The following is a 25,628-nucleotide window of genomic DNA, read 5'->3' on the forward strand; positions in this document are numbered from 1 at the left end:
TCATGTTAGAAACATTTCCAGTAATCTTTATCAGAAAATGGCAACACTGCAGAGAAAACAATGTGCATACTTTGGCTTTGGGAAACAGAGTCTAGGCAAGCAAATGTGATTTTCTAACAGGATTGAGCACCTCCACAATGGTCAATGGAAGTCTTGTATAATCTCGATGCAACTTTCCCAGATCAATGGATAGGCCAAGGATATTTCATTGCTTGGCCTCCTCACTCATCCAATCTGACCTCTTATTTTTTTAATTTTGGATTTGTTAAGGATTGGGTATACACAAAAGGGTACCGAGCGTGAAGAAATTTTAAAAAATGCATGAAACAGGCAATCAGAATAATTCCAATTGATATGATCAGGAACACTTGGAGAGAGTTCAAATACAGATTGGACATTGTTTGTGCAACAAATGTGGACATGCTGAGGTTTACCAAGGGAAAATAAAACTTTTTCTATTTGCTTTATTACTTGCTCCAATCAGTAATCTTGTGCCAATAGACCATTAAGTAACACAGAAATGATTGCTGAAAATTAAATATCAGCAAAAGAAGCATTCACAAGATTTTAAAGGATTTCTTAAAGCAAAAACTGTATATAAAGATTGTCCTGCTGTTTTGACTCCAAATCAAAAAACCAACAATAATTGATTGTTGCTGGGAGTGGATTGAAATTGAGAAAGATACAGATTTCCTTAAGAGAGCCATTACATGTCACAAGATCTGAATTTATGAGTATTATCCAGAGACCTAAAGTGGAAAATGGAAGGCATGCTGCAAAGCAATAAACTATAGCAACGAGAGTTGTGTAACTTTCCCAGCTGTTATGAAATTTTATTTTTAAAAAATTTTATATTACTAAACAAAAAAATTGTGTGGGTACCACCTGTTATCAGATTTTGTTATAAAAACTTTTTATATTTTTAATTACTATAAAATGGCAAAAAGCTTAATTTTGAGGATAGGAGTGAGTTTTATAAAAGAGAGTGTGTGTGTTAATAACGAATAAAATCTTCATTAACTCCTATCCCTCTCGAGATACAGGAACTCCTCTCTATCTCCCCACCCTCTTGATCTTTCACCACCGAAATTTAATAGTATCAATGGCCCCATATACAAGTCACCTTGCCAAATTTTGTTTCTTAATCTTTACCCCATCCTGACATACTAAGCAAAATAGATGCCAACACACACAATGTTTTTGCCAATTTTTTTTACTTTTTTAGATTCAGGAAGTCTCAAAATGTGGAGATTTACAAAAAACTTGGAGGGTCAAATTTGACATGATTCCCATACTTTCTCTTGTTATGTATACATAACAGTCAGGAAAGTAAAATGAATAGAAACTAAACTGAAAATCAAGAGAATGTTTATTCGTTTTATATAAAAAAAAAACAATCAACAAATTTCTTTCATGGTACTGTAGAAACAAGTGTAATGCAAACTTGGATAAGTTTATTTTTTACATAACTTTTTTTTTATCAGCAGCAGTGTGAATAACTGATAATTTGGATGAATGATGTTTGCATAAGCAATGCTCTAATGTACTACCTTCTAGACTAATATTTTATTTAATATTCAACTACATTCTTTTAAAATATTGAGTTCTCAAGCATGTTAATATTGAAATACTAAAATGGATATTAAAATATTTGTCATTTTCTAACAGTATTAATACTTTTATTTATGAACTTACTTTGGACACACAAGACTTCTTCATATGATTAAATATATATTGTATAATGTCAACCATTTCAAATAAAGTTTCGTTTTCATTTGATGACTTTATAAATAATTTTACTGGATAATGTTCTTCAACTGGAGGAGAAATAACAGCAAAAACATCTTCAGTAGATACAAGATCTCTAAAAAAATCTAAAACCAGTCCTTCAGAATGTATCTGAAAATACATAAATTATTTTATGTAATTAAAGAAATAAATATATATTTGTACATTATATGAAAATATCAAAACTGCATGTAATAAAATTTTACAAAGTTGAGTTTAAAAGATGAAGTTAAGTATATTAAATAAATTATGAAAATATGATTCAATTGAATATAGTATGGTCTCATTTTACATGTTTTGATATACATAGATGGTGAATGGATGGGTTAACCTATTCTTACTCCCACGAAATCTGACTCTTAAGTCATCAAACTATGCTTTTCCAACTTCTAGCATCCAAAACATTGACAAATACTGAATGCTACTCATTGTAGTGAATACTCTAGTTTACATACCTTTTTCTCAAGTAATGTATTCAATGTAGTATAATAAAATTTATCTTTGTATATTCAAAAACATCAAAATAAAATCTTATTCATTATAGAAAAATCAAGCAACAAGTTGCTTAACTTTCCTAGCAGCATTTGGTGGCACCATCTGTTATGATATTTTATTAAAAACTTTTTATTTTTTTAATGGCAAAAAGCTTAATTCTGAAGGTAGGGGCAAGTTTTATGAAAAAAGTATAAATACTAATAACACATAAAATTGTCATTAAGTCCTATCCCACTTGAGATATGATACACAATTCCCCTGTTTCCCCACTCCTCAACCTTTAACTACCAAAATTAAATAGCATCAATAACAAACCTCCCTGCTAAATTTTAGAAATTTTTGACAAAAATCATAGCAGTTATTAAGCTTCAAAAAGAGTGAACAAAATCATGCCCCCCACACTAACATCTATACATATAAAAAAAAATCCCCAATTTTTTTTTTCCTGCATTTCTTGATGTTTTGAGATATCCTGAGCCCAAAAATGTAAAAATCTTGGGAGGGGTTATTTTTTGACCAATTGCCATACTTTTGCTCTGTTATATATAACAGCTGGGAAAGTAAAAATGAAAAATATTTAAACACATTTTATTGTTCTACTATTAGCACTAAATGCATAGGTCAATGTTTTTCAACTTTTTTCTAGTAGAGGCTACCCTCAACTTGATAATTTTTTTTTCTTGTGGCACTCCCACTTCTTTATCAATGTCAAGTTGTGTTTCTCATATTTTTAATAGTATATTTAAGAAGTGTTATGGAAATGCCTAGCAATATTTCATGGCATCCCTAATGTCTTGTTGCAGCACTCCAGTTGAAAACTACTGGCACAGATGTTTACACCGGTGTTTTCCAATTTTTGGGATGAGCCCCACACTATGGAAAATGATTATTAATGATTATAATGATCCTAATAATTATTATCAGGGAAAACTTTAGTTTCTCCTGATGATGATAATTTTTTAACTTTAATATTCTTTTTTTGAATAGAAATATTTATCATGATTCAACAAAACTATTCCTTTTAAGCTTTTATTTAAATTTTACATCAAAGTATAATTAAAAATTATCACACTTTCTTCCAGGTTCTCTTAACTTCCTGTTCAAGTGCCAGAAAAATCATGCAAGAGCTCTTGCTAGCATTTTTAAATAATCGTTGATAAAAGTTATAAAAATTGTTATTATTAGTAGTATGTCAATGTAAGTATGCAGTGTGTTCAATTTTATTGTATTTCATAAAAACTGAAAACATGAAGTGTAAATTTTATGTTCAGACAACAAACACACGTTCAGATAACGAACACACAACAGAACAAACACAAGAAGAAGTGATGCTGCATTTAAGATTTGTAAAACTATATTTTAGTGGCATCTATACATGGTTTATCTGAATGAAAGTGTTTTTCTGAACCGTTTATTTAAATAACATAATATTAAAGGGCCTAAAAAGAGTGGAGTGTCAAGAACTGTGTTCACTGTAGAAACTAAGCAAGAGATAATAGCCAAGGTAAAGAGTAGACAGAAGATGTCTGATATTGTAGGCAGATGACTTCAACAGGTCTACAGTAAATATAATCTTAGCTAAAAAATATATAACCAAAAGGACTGAGCAGATAAAGGAGCAATGAAAATCTTATCTGAGAAACAAGATGTGCCATCTATGAAAAAATAGAGAGATTGCTTTTAGTTTGTTATTACATGTAAATAAACACAGTAAGAAAGTATATAATTTATTTATTTTTTTGAGGTCTTCAGATGAATTAATCAAGTTCCCACAAAAATCTATGGTAAATTGATAATATGTTAATGAACAATTCAGATAATGAACATGGTCTTGGAATGGATTACATTCGTTAACCGATCACCCATTGTATTTATGTATCCAAGTTTAACATAAATTTATGATACTCTATTGTTTTTATTTTGTAACTTAAATTATTAAATAATATTACATCAAAGTTTAAAAAAATTAATATATACTTACTCCTTCTAAAAAACATAAAATAGCTTGAGAAGGAATGATGGCAAAGGATGGCGGCAATAGTTGTAAGGATGAAATAGGAATAGTACCTTTATCACCATAATCAATGTAATGAACTAATAAGTTATTTTCTAAAATACAAAACAATTATATTAAATTATAAAATCTCCCTTTGTAAAAATTAAAATGTTTTATTAAAAATATAAAATATACATATGTAGCATTAAAACAAAAAAAATGTTCAATACAGCATCATCAACCTTTACATTTCCGGTAAAAAGATGAAAAAATAGCAGAAAAACTAACGTTTTCGAATCTCACATCAAGATCTTCTTCAGGTTCGTTACTAGAATGTAATGGAATTCGAACTCTTTCAAAGTTTAAAAGATCGAACATCTTGAGCGTGCAATGACGATGCAAAAATATATGATAAATTTAATAGACCCGAGTCTACAATCATAACGTCGTAAAATATTCCGAAATAAAAATGTGACTATCATTGCGGATTCACCTCAGAAATATACCGCCACGCGTATGATAAAACGTTGTTGTCTTTGTAATTAACGCATTTCCCCGATTTAGTAGCCCTGTACATCTCCAGGGTCTCCAATGCCCTAATGTGGTCAGTTTTGAACGACTTCTTAATGAGGGTGGCGTTATCGAAGTCGGCTCGTATATCGGGGTCGGTGGCGTACGTCGACAGGGCGGTGATGTGTCTTTTTTTGGCAATGTCATTCTTATGCTCAGAGACCCTTTTTGGACGAATCTCTTGGTAGATCCAATATACACTAGGTCCCTTTGGAACCTGTGGTCTCTTAACGGGATACTGTATACTCCCGGTGCCCTTAAAATGTCCGGTTTGTCTTTGGCGTTTCTGAGAAGGGTGTAGATAGATGGCGTTCTCATGTACGCCAACTTAGTGCCTTTCATTGGCGCTATTTCCCTATACAAGGAATGGAGGTCTTTGTTGTATAGTACAACCGTGTGCATGTCGGGACTCGAATTAGACTCACTCCGCCCTGCAGAGGTGTGATGCGCTGTGTTTGTATTACAAAAATTATGAACTAAACTGCAGATAAGGCTACTTCCGTAACCATGGCTGGTGGCAATGTCTTCAATGTGTTTTAGTTCTGCGATCGTGTCCTCTCTTTTAGTGTTATGGGTGAATGCCCTATTTACTAACGCCCTGAACGCCGCCATCTTATAAGGGTACGGATCTTCAGACCCAGCAGGTATGTACATAGGTAGGTAGCCGGGTTTGTAGTATACCCGCGTCTCAATATTGTTTACATTGAGCTGAATGGTGACGTCTAAAAAATGTACTCTGGTGTCCGATAGTTGATCAAGCTTGAGGGTTAGACCAAACGGGTTGTCATTTACGATGTGCAAAAAATCATTGACCTTCGGCTCACTCTTCCATATGATAAGTACGTCATCGACGTACCTACGGTACAAAATAATGTCAGGTGTAAACAAGGGAATGACATCCCTCTCTAATTGTCGTATAACCAACTCACATAGGTCGCCTGAAATTGGGCTCCCCATGGGTACCCCTCTTTTTTGTAAATATGTTGTATTGCCGAACCTAAACAGCAAATTGTAGCACATTAGATGTGTGAGTTCAAGTATATGTTTGCGGTGTGCTGGAAAACCATATTTGGCCAGCAAGACGTCCCTGAGGGCGCAGAAGCAAGGTTGGAGTTTGATGGATGGATACAGAGCCTGAAAATCAAGCACTGTGATTTGAGCGCTATCTGTTATCTGTGTGTGTGAAACTTCTCAGAAACGCCAAAGACAAACTGGACATTTTAAGGGCACCGGGAGTATACAGTATCCTGTTAAGAGACCACAGGTTCCAAAGGGACCTAGTGTATGTTGGATCTACCAAGAGATCCGTCCAAAAAAGGGTCTCTGAGCATAAGAATGACGTTCCCGAAAAAAGACACACCACCGCCCTGTCGACGTACATCACCGACCCCGATATACGAGCCGACTTCGATAACACCACCCTCATTAAGAAGTTGTTCAAAACTGACCACATCAGGGCATTGGAGACCCTGGAGATTTACAGGGCTACTAAATCGGGGAAATGCATTAATTACAAAGACGACAACATTTTATCATACGTGTGGCGGTATATTTCTGAGGTGAATCCGCAATGATAGTCACGTTTTTATTTAGGAATATTTTACGACGTTATGATTGTAGACTCGGGTCTATTAAATTTATCATATATTTTTGCATCGTCATTGCACGCTCAAGATGTTCGATCTTTTAAACTTTGAAAGAGTTCAAATTCCATTACATTCTAGTAACAAACCTGAAGAAGATCTCGATGTGAGATTCGAAAACGTTAGTTTTTCTGCTATTTTTTCGTCTTTTTACCGGAAATGTAAAGGTTGATGATGCTGTATTGAACATTATGTGTACCGGTACTGACAGGTGAAGATTGTTTTCAACAAAAAAAATGTTTTAAAGAAATCATTTTAGTTTGAAGTTTTTAATGTTAATATAAAACTTTCAAATCAAATTAAAAATCAATTATACAAAGGGTATTTTTTAAATAAGGTCCGTTTTTTGATAAGAAGAAAAATATTGTAAATATCATTAAAATATATTTTTTCCCATATTCTACATACTTTTATCTACGTTTCTTCATAATTTCCATTTTTGTTCAAACATTTGTTATACCACTCAAAATTTTTTAAAATTCCGACTTCAAAGAAATCTGCCGCCTGCTGCTGGAAGACATTAGGCCATGCCACTTGTCTTGTATGGCACGGCGGAGTTTTCTCAAGGTCACACAATAAGCATCAGAATTGACTGTTATGCCTCTTGGCATAAAATCCAGTAACAAAGTTTCTTTCCTGTCCCAAGAGGCAGTTACCATGATCTTTCGTGCTGAAATCGAATAACAGATCATATCTTACAGTCAGCAGGTGACTCAATTTTCTTAAACATTATAAACTTTTACAGCTCAGCACACAGACAGACGATACGGCTGAAAATGGCATCTAAACACATGCAAAGCATGCTGAAAGCAGATGCTCATGCACACTGCTGCAATTGAGCGTCATTCTCATTCACAAATGGACCTTATTTAAAAAATAGCCCCCGTATTTAATTTACCTAATAATAGCTTCAACACCTTCACTCTATGAAGCAAATTATCTTTTACATACGGTGCGAGGAAATATTGACCTACACTAACTGTATATTCACATTTGACGACTTCAGCAGATCTAATAATTAAAATATACAGTAAATTCAAGACTGTCATAAAATAAATTTTATAATTAAATATTAAAATTTGTAATTTAGTAATTTGATTTAGTTTCTCTTAATTTTTATTTCACACTAAAATTATCAGCTGTATTTTTGATTTCATCAAAAAATCAATTTTAGTGTAAATTTTTTGCACATCAAAATTGATTCAAAATATTAAAAACAGAAAATCAAGTTATGTAAAAGAACTATACTTTATGCATTAAATTGAAATCTAAAAGTTATCATTTAATAATTCTTTTAAAGTCTGATTATTTTAATAATCATTTTATATTATACTACACATATAAATGAAAACTTTCTAAATGAAATTAAATGTAGAAGTTGCATATAGAGCATCCTATACACTTAAAGATAGTATTGCCCATTTTGAATTTCACCTTTTCATTTCCTTCTAAAATAGTTCAATGTATTTCCATATGATGGATTCATTAAGTCTGTTAATTCTTGACATCATAAAAAAAAATTAAATCTTAAAACAATTATGAAGAAGTATCCAAACCTGTTTTAATGGCCAAACAACTTAAAAGTTATAGCCTCTAAAGAAAACATGCAACATGACAACCATATTTAGAGTTATATGATATATTTTATTTATTTGTAAATTGTTCATTTTTTTCCAATTTAATTATATGTATAAATTGGATTCCTACAGATTTATCTCATTCTCTGGGAAAATCAAGCTTAAAATTAATAATAATAATTTCCAGGATTTTGGGATCCAGAAATCTTGGAAGCCAAATTCTAATTGAAAACAGTTATTTCAGACAGTTATTTGAAGACTGAAATATCTTCAAATAACAGTAACTCAATCTCATGATGATAATCAGAATTTTTACATTATCTAATAGTCTATCATCAATTGAATCTTTTATAATTACAACAAAAAACTTTTCGTAAGTCTCAACAAGTTTAAAGTTTTATTGAACATAGAGATACCAGAAAATAATAATAATAAAATTATTCATTTTGAGTGTAAAACTGTGCTTATCATCATCATTTTATATTCTTACATGGATAAGAATAAGCAAATACACCAACAACTGCCATAAATGATCGGGCTAAATTTTGGATAAATGATTAAATAATTATAGATTAGAAATAAATTTGGCACTAGAGTTAGGCATTAGGTGCCATCTCTTATTAAAATTAATAATTATAATATTTAATTAATTAATTTAGATTAAACTGGAAGGAAAGAATCAGCCTGAAGCAGAACTTGAACCCACAACTCCCGCTTACCATGCGGATGCAATGCCAGTTACACTACCTGGAATATGTTTGTGTGTGTGTGTATATATATATATACACACCTTACTGGGATTGCAATGGCCAACTGAGTGCCTTGAGTGGATGTTCATGGCTGTGGGTGCAAATGTATCCCCAGGTGGCACTGTAATAACTGTGGATGGTTATATCTTAGTCTTATATATGCTGGAAGAGGAGATCGGACCAAAAGTCTGGGTAGTGTAACTGGCAATGCATCCGCACGGTAAGTGGGAGTTTTGGGTTCGAGTCCTGCTTTGGACTGATTCTTTTCTTCCAGTTTAATCTAAATTAATTAATTAAATATTATAATTATTAATTTTAATAAGAGATGGTGCCTAATGCCTAACTCTAGTGCCAAATTTATTTCTAATCTATAATCATTTATTCAAAATTTAGCCCGATCATTTATGGCAGTTGTTGGTGTATTTGCTTATGATATAGAGTTTCGTTTGTTGTATGTTTGTATGGATAAGAATAGCATGACTTTTGGCTTTTGCTTTTTTTACTTTTTCCATTCTGAGGATAGACTGTACCAGTCAAATTCAGGTGGTTGAAAAACTCCTAGTTTTACAATCACCTGAATTTGATTTCAATTATGCCAGAGAGATAGGCTGATGCCTTAAACCCCTATTATATGGCCAGCCGAGGCTTTTGGCTTTATTTTTCAAGACTATTTTAGCATGTGAATGGAACTGTTATAAGTTTTTTATTCCACATAAAAGGAAAAACTTTTGATTTCCCAAAAAAACTGTTTATTTATTTACTCTCAGATGTGGCCTTGAATAAAATATTAAACAAGATATCTTAAGTTAATTATTCTAAAGTTACTCGTGCTTTCATATTTCTATCTACAAATCCCAATTAATATGGTGGAACCTGATTAACTCCAATCAGTCAGGTGAAAATATTCAGATGTCAAGTTAAAAAAGTTTTCAGTTATGGAGGTCCAGCTAAAAATCAAGATGTTGTGCATTGGTTTACTGGCGACCCATTATAAACAATCCATACAATGTTTCTGTGAGTCTTATTACGGTCAATGTAAACCTCATGGTGTTATTCAGAAACTCAAAAATGCTTAACCAAATGGTTAAATAAGCTACCAAATATACTTTCCTGAACAGCTGATCAGTTCATTCCTAAGTGTTTAGTATGAAATTTTTTTAATTTTAATATTTCACATCTAGAATCAATTTTTTTTAATCACAAACATACCACTCTTTATGATTAGGGCAAAATTTTAAAAATGTAACAAAGGTTAAAATTTTACATGGAATCTGATTATAATAGTATTTTTTTAAATTAACTTATGAAAAATCTATTTATTTATTACATCAATTGGAGAAATTCATCAGCAATCAAATAAAACAAAAAAAAAATGTTTAGAAAAAAAATCAGGTTCAAATGGCAATTACAGTATCTAGGTCACACACTGCTGTGACCTAGATACTGCCCATCATCACTTGGCAATGTTTACTTTTAGTTATACTTTGTTCTTATGCTTTATAGAAAGTTTCTGATTAGTTTATCTGATAGATGGACGTTAATTATTTTATTTAGTGGAAAATTCTGGGGAGTTTACGAAAATACTGTATCAAAACCCCATTCCAGTTAAAAGTTTAAACAGTTTGATTTAATGTGTAAATCACTATGCTAGGCAACTGGAAAAAGAAAATGTCTTCAAGTAAATGCAACCTCAAGTTACCCTGATTTGAGTTAACCAGTTTCCACTGTATATAAAATTACTAGCAAGGTTGTGGTCAAAGTTTTCAACACAAAGATGTGAACATCTGATGTTCAGCACCACCTTCCTGTAAACCTAGAAGTTTGACAATGGCTTTTGGAACATCAGTGGAATCATGCTTGATGTTCCAAATGCCACTGTCAAACTTCTAGGCTTACAGGAAGGCGGTACTGAATGTCCGACGTTTACATTGAAAACTTCGGCTGCAACCTTGCTACTACTATGAAAAACATCTACATTTGATTATTATGTAAATATGCACCACACTCAAAGTTTTAAAAATAACTTACTGTAAGTGATTGAGAAGCTCTTCAAATTGCTTCTTCTTAGGCTGCAACCAAAAGCTGCTTAAATTTTCTACATATGTTACATTTATTGGAAGAACAACATTAAAAGAGACATCACAAGCAGGAACATCAGTAATAGGCTTTAAAAATTTTTTACTATATAAATTTAACTGAGTATTTTCATCTTCAACATCACAATTATTTCTTTTATCAGATATATTTTCAGAACATAAAATATTATTCAGATCTTGATCATTTTGATTAATATTTTGTGAATTTTCACTGTTTAAATGTAATGAGTTAAAATTGGTATCTTGAATATCTTGAAAAAAATTATTTTTACCAGCAGCATTCATAGAAAACTTTCCTGAAGTACTTATACAACCATTTGATTTGATAGAATTATATGAATCAGACTTCTGTAAAATATTATTTGAATCATTAGCAATGTTTATATCCATAAATGCACATTCAAAACAATTATTTGTTTCCAAGTATCCATTTTGAAATATCTCCTTGATTTCTATTTTCAAATTCTGAAATATTTTCAGTTAACAATAATTCTGTAGATACAGGATTTTGATAGAAAGTATTTAATGTACTGTCATCACTTTGTTCTGATAAATTAGCTATCATCTCAGATACAGTTTCAGGAGTTGTTTTTGAGAATGAAGTTTTTGAGGTGATTTCAGGTGATACATTATTAACTGTTACTTCAGATAATCTTGTATTTAATAATAAATCAGATGAATTATCATCTGCATTAACTAATTCTATATTATCAAGAGTAACAGAGTTTAATCTATTATTAAGAATGCCATTTAGTGCCTTATTATTATTATTATTCTCTTTACTCTGATTCCATGTACAATGTTGTTCTTTTTTAGAAGAGTCACTTGAAGAAATTATGCTACAGAAATTACTATAATCAGAACATTCTGCATTTTTTCCTGACTGCTCGCAATTGAGTATAATTTGGATAATAAATAATCTTTCAAGACAAGCTTCAAGCTCTTGATTAACTTCATGATAACCACTAAGAAATTTAACTCGATCTTCTTCTTCAAGTAAGTTCACAAATGGATTTTCAACCTAAAAATAATTAAGTGCATTAAGAAAAAAATTTTTGATTAATTAAAAAATTATCAATTTAATAATGTTTATCAATTATAAAGAATAAATTGAATCAATTATTTTTGAATAAAAGATTGTGTCTACATTAAATCCAGAAACTGAGAAAAATTAAATTTTATAATATACAATTATCATCAAATCTTATATTCAAAAACTTATAATAATCTGGTAAATATAATTTGAAATTATAGCAGTTTGAATCTTCCATTATTTCAACTATAAGATATTTATTTGAATGGCATTTATTAGTTTTAATCAAATCAACACCTTCTGATGACAAAAATTCTAACACAAATAGGCCAGAAAAGATAAATAACCTGTTTTAGAAATTTATAGTAATCAAAAACTCTCAAAAGATTATTGTCGTGTGTACAGAAAGATAAATCATTATTATTATTTAAAGAATTTTCAATTTTTTTTATCAAAGCCAAATGAATGCCAGATTTAATTTATCATTGTTATATTTATGTATATCTTTAACATCAAAAAACTAAATCTTTATTCACAATTTTGGTGTATGTCATTACTGTATACTGCACTTTTTAAAAGCAAATTTGATAAAATTTAAGTACACCTTTCCTAATAAAAGCATGAAGAAAGATATTCTCTGTAAAATAAATACCTTAGCTATCAGCTCATTAACATAGTTAAATATTAGTTCTTTTTCACTTAGGATATTATTAAATTTAACTTTCATGTGCTGTTTTGCTTTTTCCATTGGATCTCGTCCACTCTTGATATTTTTAAACATCTTTTAAATTCTGGAATTCAAAATTACCAATTAATAATAGTATATTGTGTAAAGTTACTTCAAACTTTAAAATTATAACTAAATGATAAACTAAATAATAAATTATAAAAATTATAACTAAATAATAAAATGTGTTTGCATAGTAAAAAAAAAAAAATATATATATAAAAATGAAAAGAATATGAAATTAATTTGACAAGTATTTCACTTAAGTACATGGGAAGATGGATATTTCATTGTTTTTTCATATTTATGATTAGGTATCTACTTTTAAAATATACTGTTGTTACATTGTATAAACATTAAATAATTACAACAGGAGACTTAGCAAATTTGGCCTTCAAACCTTGAAAAGGGAAAACTCACTATCAAATATATATCAAGCAAAACCACAATGTTCAGAAGACATTAAACATATTAAATGTTGTAATTTTTTAATACTTATGTCTACAGATTCATTTTCTTCAACAGTTTCACAATGCTGATAGTGCTGGAAAAACTTAGGCACTGCTACAGATGTTGGAAAAGTTAGTTTAAAAAGACTTAACATGCAGTTGCTGTTTTAATTTTACATTAAATTGCTAATTTTGAAATATATCTTAGAATCAGAATTGTCTTACCCTCAAACTTATTTTTTGTTAAAAAAAGGGGGGGGGTAAAAACTGCATATTGATATAATGAGCTTCAGTCATTTTTATGATAGTTGATAGTATGGTTATTTTAGTCTTTTCATCAATTGTATTATTATACTTTGTTGATTTGAGCCTGACAGTAGCAAATGAGACATTGGAATTAGTTAGACTGCAAATATAAAAGATATTGCAGTCTTATTTTAATTATTATATGGATAAATGTTTTAAGTAGTCTATTTTTTCTTGTGTAAAGTGCTATTTTCTTTTAAAATTTAATGTCTTAAATCCTTGTGTTAATATTATTTGTAAATTTTTACCAAATGTTGCAGTTATGCTTCTACAATTAATTCTTTCACTTCAGTATAAAAGATTAAAAAATTACAGACAACAAAAATTTCCATTCTAATTTTATTCAATTCTATTCTTTGTCATTTCACATACAGTATCTATTGTTAATATATTCTATAAACTGACACTCTCAATAAAAAAATTTAGTGCAAAATTTTAATTCAAGTAGCTACAGGAGTCTTCAACAATATTCTAATTCATAAGCATTTCTATAATAAAACAATTATTCAAATTTTTTACTCAGTACTGAAAGGGAGAGTCATAGTACTGACCATTACTAATTTTCACTACCAGAGCTAGATAACAGCATTCTACAGACATGCAGAAGAATATCATTATAGGTCATACTTTGAGGACTATTTTGTTTGGTTAGGGTTGTGAAAACAATGAGCTCAGAAGTACTTGTTGGTATTTAACGCATCAAAAATTATTTTTGTAACTCTGATTCTACTTTGAAAGTAAGTAGTAGTTAATTTCATTTTAAAAAATTTTTTTATATAGTAATATTAAGATAAAATATAATTTCACAATATAAAACTCTACACAACATACGATCTCCAAAATGTTACCACGCGGCCGGCAGTCATCCTGTACCAAATAAAAATTTTTAAAGAGAAGGTTCTATGTTTCTTTCTTCTCAATTTAGAGAGAAATAACAGAAAGCAAGTTAAAGAAGAAAGTAAAACGGACCAAAGCTAGTGCAAAAACGGCAAAGGACAAGGTTCTGGCAAACAACTCGACTTGACAATGGACAACTTTGACATCATCAGTTCCAAAAACATTAGCAGATTGACTAAGAGTAACTGAAGTTGGCAAAAATACAAGCACGTTTCCTGGACAGGTAGACTCCAGAGGACCTTCGACAAAGAAACAGAAAACAACTAGTTTTTTCGTATACAAAATCCGAACAAAAAATTTATTCAAAAAGACCAGATACGGCATGTTGCATGCAAGGGTCGGGCAGATGACGTGCCAACCAAGAAAATATTTTTTATTTTAACCACGACACTAGTAAGTGGCAAACTTCATGGTAAAGTTTCAAAGATTCATTCCTTCATTTTCCTAGTATTCACTTTTCAAATAATTATTATTGGTTATAGTACAATAGTACACTATTTGGGTGTACTATAGATTACCACCTATGGAATTTCAGGACTTTGATTATATATTTGAACTCAAGACCGAGACGAGTTCAACGGTACCCTATTTTTGGACCGGAGACGAAAAATAAAGAAGTTATCATACTTTTTTAATGTTCTCGTGAAGACGGCACCATAGTTGCTAGTACTATCATCTTGCGGTAAAGTCTGCAAACCATGACGTCAAACTACGGTCATCTCCAGTAGGGTTAAATACGCAATACAAGAGCGGAGAGAGCAACACACTTCCGATCATCGCGCAATTGCCATTTCGGTTAATGTTACTTACGGCAGCAAACATGGCGGTTGTTCCCGCTGTCCGTGCTCCCAACTGACCTCCCGGAGGAAAGCCACTGGCAAGCCACCATGTGCTAAATGTCACTAGTTATTGATTCACGGTAGTTCTTGAACAAAGTAAAAAAAAGGGGGAAAACGTCTACTAAAAGCAATTTTAACTGCAAGCGACGCGACTCCCGATCACGACAGAGCGGCTGACTTAGTGGAGAGAGCAACGCGACTCCCTATCATCGTGCGATTGCTGGAAAAAAGTATGATAACTTTATTATTTTTCGTCTCCAATCCAAAAGTAGGGTATCGTTGAACTCGTCTCGGTCTCCTGAGTTCAGATATATACTCAAAGACTCGAAATTCCATAGGTGGTAATCTATAGTATCCCCTACTATTTTACTACTGTCAGAGAATTTTATTTGCTTGAATGAAAATCACAATTTATCATTATCAAGATCTTAACACCCTCTAAAACAGTAACTGGTCGGTACTGACTAGGGTTTCTCATTTCCTGGTCTTTTGCTTGTCCCGGGATTTCAGGAAAAAAAGTGAATTATTTCCCGCAATCCTGGGATAAAATTAATTATTTTTAAGATATACAAAATATCTTGAAATCAAATGATATAATTATTTTCTCATTTTTTAAAGTAATTTAATTTAAAAAGTAATATGTTCTGCAACCTCCAAAATCATATTAATAATGCTGTGTAAGATATATATTAAAAATTACCTTTGAATTATGTAGAAATTTTCACAGAAAAAATTTATTAATGTTTGCTGGAAACTGCAAACAACAAAAAAAAATTGCTTTGAAAATTTAAAAAAAATGAACTTAGATCAAACTTCTAACTTAAAAGGTAATTTTCATTTTTTAAATAAAACGTATAAAAATTTACAATAATATTTTGTATTAAGATTTTAAAAGTCAAAGTTGGTCAATACTCTGATCACTCAATCTGATTCTTATTTTAGTAATGAAAAGTCCTGCTACCGAGAATGCCCTTTCCGATTCAATTGATGTGAGTGAAATCGTGTTTAATGCATTTAAGAGAAGACAGGTATTGTGTGTTTTTCATCTGGAATCTGGAAAATTTCTAGTTAGTTTGAGATTGTAGTACTTCTTTTGCTCTCTAGTATTCTTGATTGTCGTCCTCAGCTGGTTTAATAGAAACATCAAGCTTATGACTCATTAATTTGGCAGTTTGTTTGGCTTTAATAATCAGGTTTGTGAAGTAAAACTTCACACTTGCAGACTTCATACTTGTTTGTATCCTTGACCAATTTGCACAGCCTGGAATTACGCAGTTATTGAAGCTACTGGGCATGGTTAAAAATTAAGACAACTTAAACACAATTATTCCAGATATTACAGGTTCTGACAAGTAAAGAATTTTTAGAGTCCTGCCACAAATAAGCTACATAATGATTATTGACCATTTGTGACATGCCATAATGAGCAAAAATTTAAACTAATAAGCAGGCTTAAAATTAATACAAATGTATTCTGACAGTTTATGAGTTAATTAATTATACTATCTATTTGCAAAAACCTTAACACAAAATAAGAAAAAAGTGAACCTTTAAGAAATTTGCGGGATTTCCCGAAATGAGAAGAATTTCCCGCGACATTTTCCGAGTTATAAAAAAAAAAGTTATTGTAACCCTTGGTGCCAAGATGGCGGCGTCGTCTCTGACTCCAGCAAGGAAACAGTGGGATGCACGTTCTAACCCAACCTGGCACGATTCTCCCCTGAAGTTATACAGTATTTGCTAAAGTTATAAAAATATAAAGTGTAACGCTGTAGCGTTACACTTTATATTTTTTTCTCCTTTATACCTTTTATCGTACGTTCGACTACAGTTTCCTTTTTCATGTAAAGGCTACTGCTGAAAACGAAGTTTGTTATCGAAGCAATAGCAAATGCAATAACTTACACTCTCGTCACGTCTTCTAGTTTGGCAAGAGCTGCTAGGCTATGGCGCCCCGTAGTGGTGTGCATCGGAAATACTATTTGGCGTTTTTTAGTGATTGTAGGTTTTTTTTTACATTCATTAAAGAATATCGTCGGAATTTGTAGGCATACGTAGGATTGAATCGGATTTAATTTTATTCATTCGCTGATTTTGTGGAGACGATTTCTTGTTAGGCTATTTTTGGAGAGGAGTTTTTTCCCCTAATTCTGGCGAATTTCCAACACTTATGGAGGCGGTGTCTGTTTTATTTGGACAGTATTTGCATGGGTCGATGTTGCCGATTTTGCGGGTGTAAAGAAATCGGTTGGTTAGCAGTGAATTGATTCTTGCACCATTGATGAGGACGTTTGTGCGGCCGTCTGTAATTTCTGGTATGATGATATCCGATGCACGGGGCCGGCGCGTTTTGGCAGCGAAGTTTATGCCGCCCTTGGAAAAGATTCCAGCCAGGAGTTGCTTAATTTTCCCGGCGAGATTTGAAATTGCGTATGTGGCGCTATCTGTTATTATATTTTATTATTAATTTTTTTTTATTTTAATGTCAAAAAGTTTAATATCGAGAGTAGAGACGGATTTTATTAAAAAAAAATTGTAAATAGACAGATTTTATAAAAATTTGTAAATAACGAGGAATATCTTTTTTCTTTTTTTAACTCTTTCCGCCCTGTGGGCACTAAGAGGGCCTCTTTTAGAAGGCCCATTATGGGTTCGGCCAGGCCCACAATGGGGCGACCGGGTGGTGAAGGACGAGGCCCGACATATCCGAACGGACCACCCCCGAAAAATTCCTGGGGATTATTCGACCCGTTCGGATTCGATCCCGGGCCCCCCAGAGCGGTAAACTGCCACCTTGACCGCTCGGTCATCCGGCCGTCTAACGAGGAATATCGTCATTAAGTTCGACCCTATTCGAGATACGATAGACCACCCCTTTATCTCTCTACCCCTTCGACCTTTAAGGAGCTGTCCTTCAATTATGTACGCATTTTTCTTGAAATTTTTCCTTTCCCTTTTCCCATTGTCCCAGTTTGTCCAAGTTTCCTATCCCCCCCTTTCTCAGACGTCCAACAAAACTCAATCCCTTCAAATCTTCGTCACTTTATGAATAATAAAATGTATAAACTGCGTAAAATTTAATGAAATAAATGCTTAGGCACTGCCGGGATAGATCCCGGCAGTGCCTAAGCATTGGTCGAAAAATTTCCAAGAATTTTTCGGAAGTTGGTTCGACCGGATATATCGGCTCCCGTTCCTCATTAACGAGCCTAGCCGAACACATAATGGGCTTGCTAAAAGAGGTTCTCTTTTAGCAAGTTTTCTGTTTTCTCTTCGGTAAATCTTTATTTTATTTTATTGTATTTTTTAATAACAGAAAAATTCAGTTTGAAAATAGATTCAATTTTATTTATTAAAACATATATTTTATCAGAGCTTTGATTTAATTATTTAAAATAGAAAATATATTATTGTAGTGTTGCCCAAAAAATCAATTAACTGAAAATTATTTTATGATAATAGCGAGGTTGAAGTCGAAGTTTTAAACTCGAAAATGTGTACGTCGGACGTTGAGCGCCGCTTTCCTGTAAGCCTAGAAGTTTGACAATGGCGTTTGGAATGTCGAGCATGATTCCACTGACTATCGAAACACGATTGTCAAACTTCTAGGATTACAGGAAAGCGGCGCTGAACGTCCGACTTACACGTTTTCGCGTTTACAACTTCGGCCTCAACCTCACCAATATATGAAAGTTTAATGCGTTTAATTTTTAAAAGTTTGATGCATATTATTTTAAGGTTTAAAGCACGTAATATTTAAAAGTTTGATGCACTTAATATACAGGGTGTTTTTTTTAAACTGACGGTACTCAGAGACATCTGTAGAGCAATCTAAATTCAAATATGTAGTTTTCTTTGTAGTATTTGTGTTTTGTAGTTAAATTATTTTAAATTTATAAAAAGGGAAAATCCCAAAAAGAACATCTAACCGTAGACAATATGACATTTAGTTGACAGCCGGATGGCCGAGCTGTTAAGGTGGCAGCCTGACTGTTGTGTCCGTAAAATAAACGATTACTTGTTAACGTATATAATTAACTTTATCTTCTTTATCTTTATATATAAACCATTGTCGCGTCACGTCTGTAACGGTATCCACTAACCCGGATACACACCCTGATTTACACACCTCCTCCTCTCCACCGAGTCGGACCCACTATGTGGCAAACGGGAGCCAGAAAAGACATATAATACTGTATATATACGTCGTAATACAGTAGAGAGTCGTTAATCGGAACGCCGGTAATCGGAACAATTTTCAGTCGGACTGTGTCCTGCTGAATCGAACGTTTTTGATACTAGATTTACTTCTAAAGTATAATTTTCATGTTTTTATATTCTTCAATATATTTATTTTGTTTGTACAAAATGAAGAAATAATTTTTAACGATACGATAGCCTCGATTATTATTATAAAAATTTTCGTTAGGCTTAAAATCGACGAAAATTCAACACGAAGCGACACGCAACGGAGAAAAATTCAACACAAAGCGACACGCAATGGAGAAAAATTTGAACATCGGACAGGTTAATGTATTTTTTCGTACATAATCGGTAGTCGGAACAAATCACTAATCTGAACAACTCCAGTCCCCAATTGATTCCGATTAACGACTCTCTACTGTATTATCAATCAACACGTAATTTTATAACATTAAATAATTTTTTTTAATTAATCAACACGTACTGTACATATAAGTAAACGAATTTCACTACGCACTTTCACACACCACACTACTTCTCTTCTCCTTCCACTTTTTTCTTCTCTCCTCTCTCCACTTTCGTCCCTATCTCCCACACTCTCCAATAAATTTCTCACCCCCGGATACACACCCTGATCGAGTCGGATCCACCACATGGCAAAACTGTGTGGAGATTACTGTGTTACAATAAATAATTTTTTTAAAGAATATCTTCATTTTCTAATATAGAAATCCTGTTTGGTGTTTGTGTATTGATTTATTAACAAGTAAGATTAGTTTTTAAGATAAAGAATTGCATATATTTACATACAGGGTGTTTTTTTTAAACTGACGGTACTCAGAGACATCTGTAGAGCAATCTAACAGCCGGACTGTCGCCAAATTTGGGAGAGTGACTAAGAACGACATGGGAAAGAGATTCTGCGAAGAAAAAAGTAGTACCCAAATTCGCCGGTAGGGGTTAATTTGGCGCTGTTGCAGTGAAACAGCAAGAAATGTCAGTGCAAATGTCAACCGTGTAGCATGGTCGTTTGGTTTTAATTCTTGCAGGTGGCTTATCTTGTATGGATAGAACTTTAGAACTTTTCGCAGAACTTGCCATACCGTCGAAGGCGTCATTTCCAATTGTCGTGCCACTCCCCAAGCGCTGCTAACTACCAGCAACGGTCCCCTGTGAACCTTCAACAAATTTTTAGCTGTTTGGCTACAACAGCGCCAAATCCACCCCTACCGGGGAATTTGGGTACTACTTTTTTCTTCGCGGAATCTCTTTCCCATGTCCTCCTTACTCTCCCAAATTTGGCGACAGTCCGGCTGTTAATTAACCCTGCGTTAAGCGCGCGGGGGGATTGCACGGGGTGCACCTGCACTCCGCGCGCCTAAAGTTGTTACTGTAAAAATCAAAATTTTTTCGCGATTTTTTCGTTTTTGACGTTAGTGGGATTGTGTTTCTGATGTATTAATTAACAATACTACTTAAAATATATCATTTTTGTTTATTTATAACGAAAACAAAAAAGTATTACGTTTCGCGAATTTTTCAGGGAAAAAATCGTCAACTTCAAAAGTCTATTTTTCAAACTGTAAACAAGTCTGTTGCTATCTAATCGTTGAATCGTATTCCTGTATGTGTTTTTAACTGTTTCAATCATTAAATGCTTTGTCACAAACCCCGGGCCAAAAATATTTCAGTATTTTCAAAAGTACACCCCCCGAAACTCTACAGCGACTAGAGATAAAAAGGCGGATATTGCCAGATAACATCGATAGTTAACTTCTTTTACACTGTAATTGGTTACTTTCTTTGTCTGTTATTAGATCCACCAGTAAAAACAATTGTCGGTAAAATTCCCGCGAAATGCCACGCCCCCGCAGACTACCACTTTGACTTATGTAAACAGTTGCTATAAAATCGCTTGTTTTAATCGTTTTTTTTTACTTCTAATTTGGTAACGAGAAATTGTTTGACGTTATTTAGACAAATAAACATGTTTTCAAGACAATTTAGCAATAAATAATTCCAAAAACGCCACTTTTCAAACTTTCAATGCTGTCTATGGGACACCTTTTTTCCGTTTATTGGCCTTAAAAATCTTATTTATACGCCTTCTATGCTCTTATTCGTCATTTGTATTATGACTGATTCGATATCAGGCAATGACCGTTTTTTCAGTACACTAACTCGGGTCCACCCCCTCCAGTGGTTAATTGCTGCATTTTGTATTTAAAGTAAATGAATTTTAACAAAATACAAAAAAATTTTTAAAAATTAATAAATGTAAAATAAATTTTTTTTCATTTAAATAAAAAAACTCAATAAAATTTAAAATTCCGGAGTCGACACATTTTTCCCGACCCGACTCCACAGCCCTAGCTGGTTAAGGTACAGTACAAGGTTCGTTCAACACTGAACGAAAGACGGTGTCGAATTGTATTAATAAACAATCGTCTTTATCGGAAACCAATCTGGTCCAGTTTCCCCTGGCAACAGAGAAAGACCAATCGAGGACCGATGATAACCAATAAAGTAACAATTTGCGAGACCACAAGATATTTAACTCGGTTCTTTGCCGTGGCAACCCGCGAGGCTATGTTCCTCGCTGGGAGGTTTCCCGCAAGGTTCCATCTTCGTCCCTTGCTGATGTTCCTCCGAAAGTTATAGCCCTTCGTTGAGAGAAACTTCGGAAATTTCGATCTGCATTCACCGGACATCGTTTCTACTCGAGAACTGGTCTCAGAATGCAACATCCGGTCAGCGATAGGAAACAACCTTCGTCGCCGGACTTTCCTCTTCTTCTTTCAAAGACTACGCGCCCAAATCTACAAGGACTTCAACCCTTCGTGAAAATAGTACTTTTATTGTAAGTTAATTGTCTAATAAACGGGTTGTATTGTAAACGAGGCATCGATGTCTCGTTTACAAACAATACAACCCGTTTCACAACCCAATCTGACTCAACCGTTCCAAAATGTCGTTGATTGTTTCCGCTCGGCAGTCCAGATGGCAATAGAGACGATAACGATATCTCACTTATAACCGTTATTTTTTAAAAATGTCTTCCTCCCCCGGCAGCCTCACACACATACACATAAACAGATTTAGGCCTTTATGTTAAAAAAAATATTAAAATCTTTCTTTATAAAATTTAAATTTAATGAAGTAAGTTTAAAATACGCCATTTGCCAAAATGCGAGGCTCCGAAATGTCCAGGAACCACACTAAAATTTAAAAATATCTAAATTTGTTAGAATTAAAGTATAAACTTTTATATCCATAATAAAGGACATATTTGATTTAACTTATATATAGAATTAGTTTGAGGAAATTTAAATTTAAATACATCAGAGATAATTATGGGAATTCTTTGTAATATTACCACTACTCATGCCGGTCCCAAGCCCGGATAAAGGAGGAGGGTTGGCGTCAGGAAGGGCATCCGGCCGTAAAACATCTTGCCAAAACTACATGATGAGTCTCAGAAACTGTGATAGAAGGAGAACTAGGGCGTACCCTGTAGGCGACGCGCAGCTAGATCGCCCTAAAGCTGCGAAAAGTGGGCAAGGGCTACCTCACCAGTGGCGGATGAGGTTAAAGAAGCAAGCCCTACATGAGGAAAAGGTGTTGAGAGTGGGAACACTGAATGTGGGAAGTATGACGGGAAGAGGAATGGAGGTGGTGGATATGATGCGGAGAAGGAGGATTGATGTACTGTGCGTGCAAGAAACGAGGTGGAGGGGAGACAAGGCGAAGGAACTTGGAGATGGATGTAAATTGTTTTATAGCAGTGCAAACAGGAATGGAAGAAATGGGGTTGGAATAGTGGTGGCTGGCAAGTGGAGGAGCGAGGTACTAGAGGTGTACAGGAGAGGTGATAGGATGATGCGAATGAAACTGAGTTTTGGAGATGATCTACTTGTGGTGTTTAGTGTGTACGCACCCCAGGTAGGATGTGCAACAGAGGAGAAAGAATGTTTTTGGAGGTGAATTGGATGAAGAAATGAGGACACTGGAAGGAGGGGAGAGAGTAATTGTGGGAGGCGACTTCAATGGGCACATAGGGGGGCGGAACATGGGCTATGAAAGGATCCATGGAGGCCATGGGGTTGGGGAACCCAACAAGGAGGGGGAGAGTATATTGGGTTTTGCTGTGGCTTTTGATCTGGGGATTGTGAATTCGTTTTTCACCAAGCAGGAAAGTCATCTGATAACTTTCAACAGTGGGCCTCATAGTTCGCAGATTGACTATATCCTTACTAGACGAGAGCACCTTGCGACGGTGATAAACTGTAAGGTTATACCAACAGATCAGGTATCGGCGCAACATCGGTTGATGTGCATAGACATGAAGTTAAGAATGTATAGGAAAAGTGGAAATACACAGATGAAGAAAATCAAGTGGTTTCGTTTGAGGGAGGAGAGGGCGAGGGCGGAGTATGTGGAGAGGGTGCTGCTACAAATCTCGCAAGAATGGGAGGGGGTGCAGGACTGGTGGGCATATAATGCCCAGGCTATCAGGAACTGTGCGGAGGAGGTGCTTGGTGTAACATCTGGAAAGATTAGGGTGCAAAAGGAAGGTTGGTGGTGGAATGAAAATGTGCAACAAGTTGTTCAGGTAAAGAAGGAGGCAAAACGGAAGTGGGACAGGTCACGTACTGAGGAAGATAGATTTGCGTATAAAACGGCAAAGCGTGAAGCTAAGAGAGTAGTGGCACAGGCAAAGGCAGGAGCATATGCGAATTTATACGAGGAGTTGGATACAAGGGAAGGACAGAAGAAAATATATCGTTTAGCCAAAATCAGGAATAGGGCAACGAAGGACATTTCGCATGTAAGGCAGATCAAGGACACGACGGGGACGGTCCTTCGAAGGGAGAACGATATAAGAGAAGGATGGAGGGCATACTTTGAGGGACTTTTGAATACAGAGAATGAAAGAAAGAACAGAGAGGAAGGAAGCCAAAACATGGGCATGGTACAGATGGTAACCAGAGAAGAAGTGGAAAGGGCCCTAAAGAGGATGAAGAACGGTAAAGCGGAGGGCCCGGATGGAATTCCTGTAGAGGTGTGGAAGTCATTGGGGAGGAAGGGCATTGACCTGCTATGGGACCTATTCAAAAAAGTCTTTGAGCAGGAGGAAATACCTAACGAATGGAGAGAAAGTATACTTGTACCTATCTACAAAGGAAAAGGGGATGTTCAAGATTGTAAAAACTATAGAGGAATAAAGTTGATGTCCCACACGATGAAGATTTTGGAAAGGGTTTTGGACGGAAGGTTGAGAGCAGAGGTGACCATTGCAGGAGAGCAGTTTGGATTCATGCCAGGACGGTCAACAGTCGATGCCATTTTTGCCCTTCGGCAAATGTTGGAAAAATATTGGGAGAAGCAAACCCAGCTGCATATGGCATTCATTGACCTGGAGAAAGCTTATGATACGGTGCCTAGACAAGAACTCTGGAGGTGTCTAAGGGAAAAGCTAGTTCCTGAAAAGTATGTTAGATTGATACAGGAACTGTATAGGGATGTGGCCACAAAGGTTAGGAGCTGTGTTGGAGTGTCCCGGTGCTTCAAGGTGGGAGTTGGTTTACATCAAGGGTCAGCACTGAGCCCCTTCTTGTTTAACATGCTGATGGAGGTGATCACGGACGGGTCAGAGAAGAGGCGCCTTGGACCATGTTGTATGCAGATGATATCGTTCTGTGCGCCGAGACTAAAGAGGAGCTGAGGGTTAAATTGGAAAGGTGGTTGGGCACGTTGGAAGGGAGGGGCTTGAGGGTGAGTAGGAGTAAAACAGTGTATATGTGTAGTGGGGAGGTGGATGGTGCCCGGGAGAGGGATCTGGAGTTGAGGGGAGACGTATTTCGCAGAGTCAATACCTTTAAGTACCTGGGGTCAACTGTGGCGGAGGATGGAAGTGTGGATAAGGAGGTGACAGGCAGGATTCAGGCTGGCTGGAGGAATTGGAGAGATATGTCAGGTGTGTTATGTGATAAGAGGGTGCCGCTTAGGTTGAAAGGGAAAGTTTATCGGGTGGTGGTGAGACCAGCTATGCTATATGCTATTGAGACTGTGAGCTTGAGGAAAACCCATGTCAAAAGGATGGAGATGGCGGAGATGAGGATGCTCCGCTGGATGTGTGGGGTTACGAGAAGGGTTCACATTCGAAATGAATGTGTGAGTGGGACTGTGAAAGTTACGAACATAGAAGCAAAGATACAGGAGGCAAGGTTGAAGTGGTTTGGTCATGTGGTACGAAGAGA

General features: G+C 34.5%; 2 protein-coding genes across 2 annotated transcripts in view; one reads left to right on the forward strand and one right to left on the reverse strand.

Annotated features, from left to right (window-relative positions):
- LOC136972932 (tudor domain-containing protein 15-like) overlaps positions 1–16,752 on the reverse strand; it is a 58,801-nt gene extending 42,049 nt beyond the window's left edge. Inside the window, exons 1-6 of the mRNA XM_067267592.1 lie at positions 16,714–16,752; positions 12,600–12,738; positions 10,847–11,935; positions 7,391–7,503; positions 4,265–4,392; positions 1,696–1,899 (exon numbers count right to left, since the gene is read on the reverse strand). Coding sequence (XP_067123693.1) covers positions 1,696–1,899; positions 4,265–4,392; positions 7,391–7,503; positions 10,847–11,304 — 903 coding nt within the window. The 5' untranslated portion in view covers positions 11,305–11,935; positions 12,600–12,738; positions 16,714–16,752. The remainder of the gene's footprint in view (positions 1–1,695; positions 1,900–4,264; positions 4,393–7,390; positions 7,504–10,846; positions 11,936–12,599; positions 12,739–16,713) is intronic.
- A 6,000-nt stretch (positions 16,753–22,752) lies between these two features.
- Positions 22,753–23,352, forward strand: LOC136972930 (uncharacterized). The gene has a single exon (XM_067267589.1). It carries the CDS (start codon positions 22,753–22,755, stop codon positions 23,350–23,352), a length of 600 nt encoding a protein of 199 aa, XP_067123690.1.
- Positions 23,353–25,628: the final 2,276 nt, after the last annotated feature.

The sequence above is a fragment of the Centruroides vittatus genome, unplaced genomic scaffold, assembly GCF_030686945.1.
Source record: "Centruroides vittatus isolate TY-2023 unplaced genomic scaffold, ASM3068694v2 contig_3066, whole genome shotgun sequence".
NCBI lineage: Eukaryota > Metazoa > Arthropoda > Arachnida > Scorpiones > Buthidae > Centruroides > Centruroides vittatus.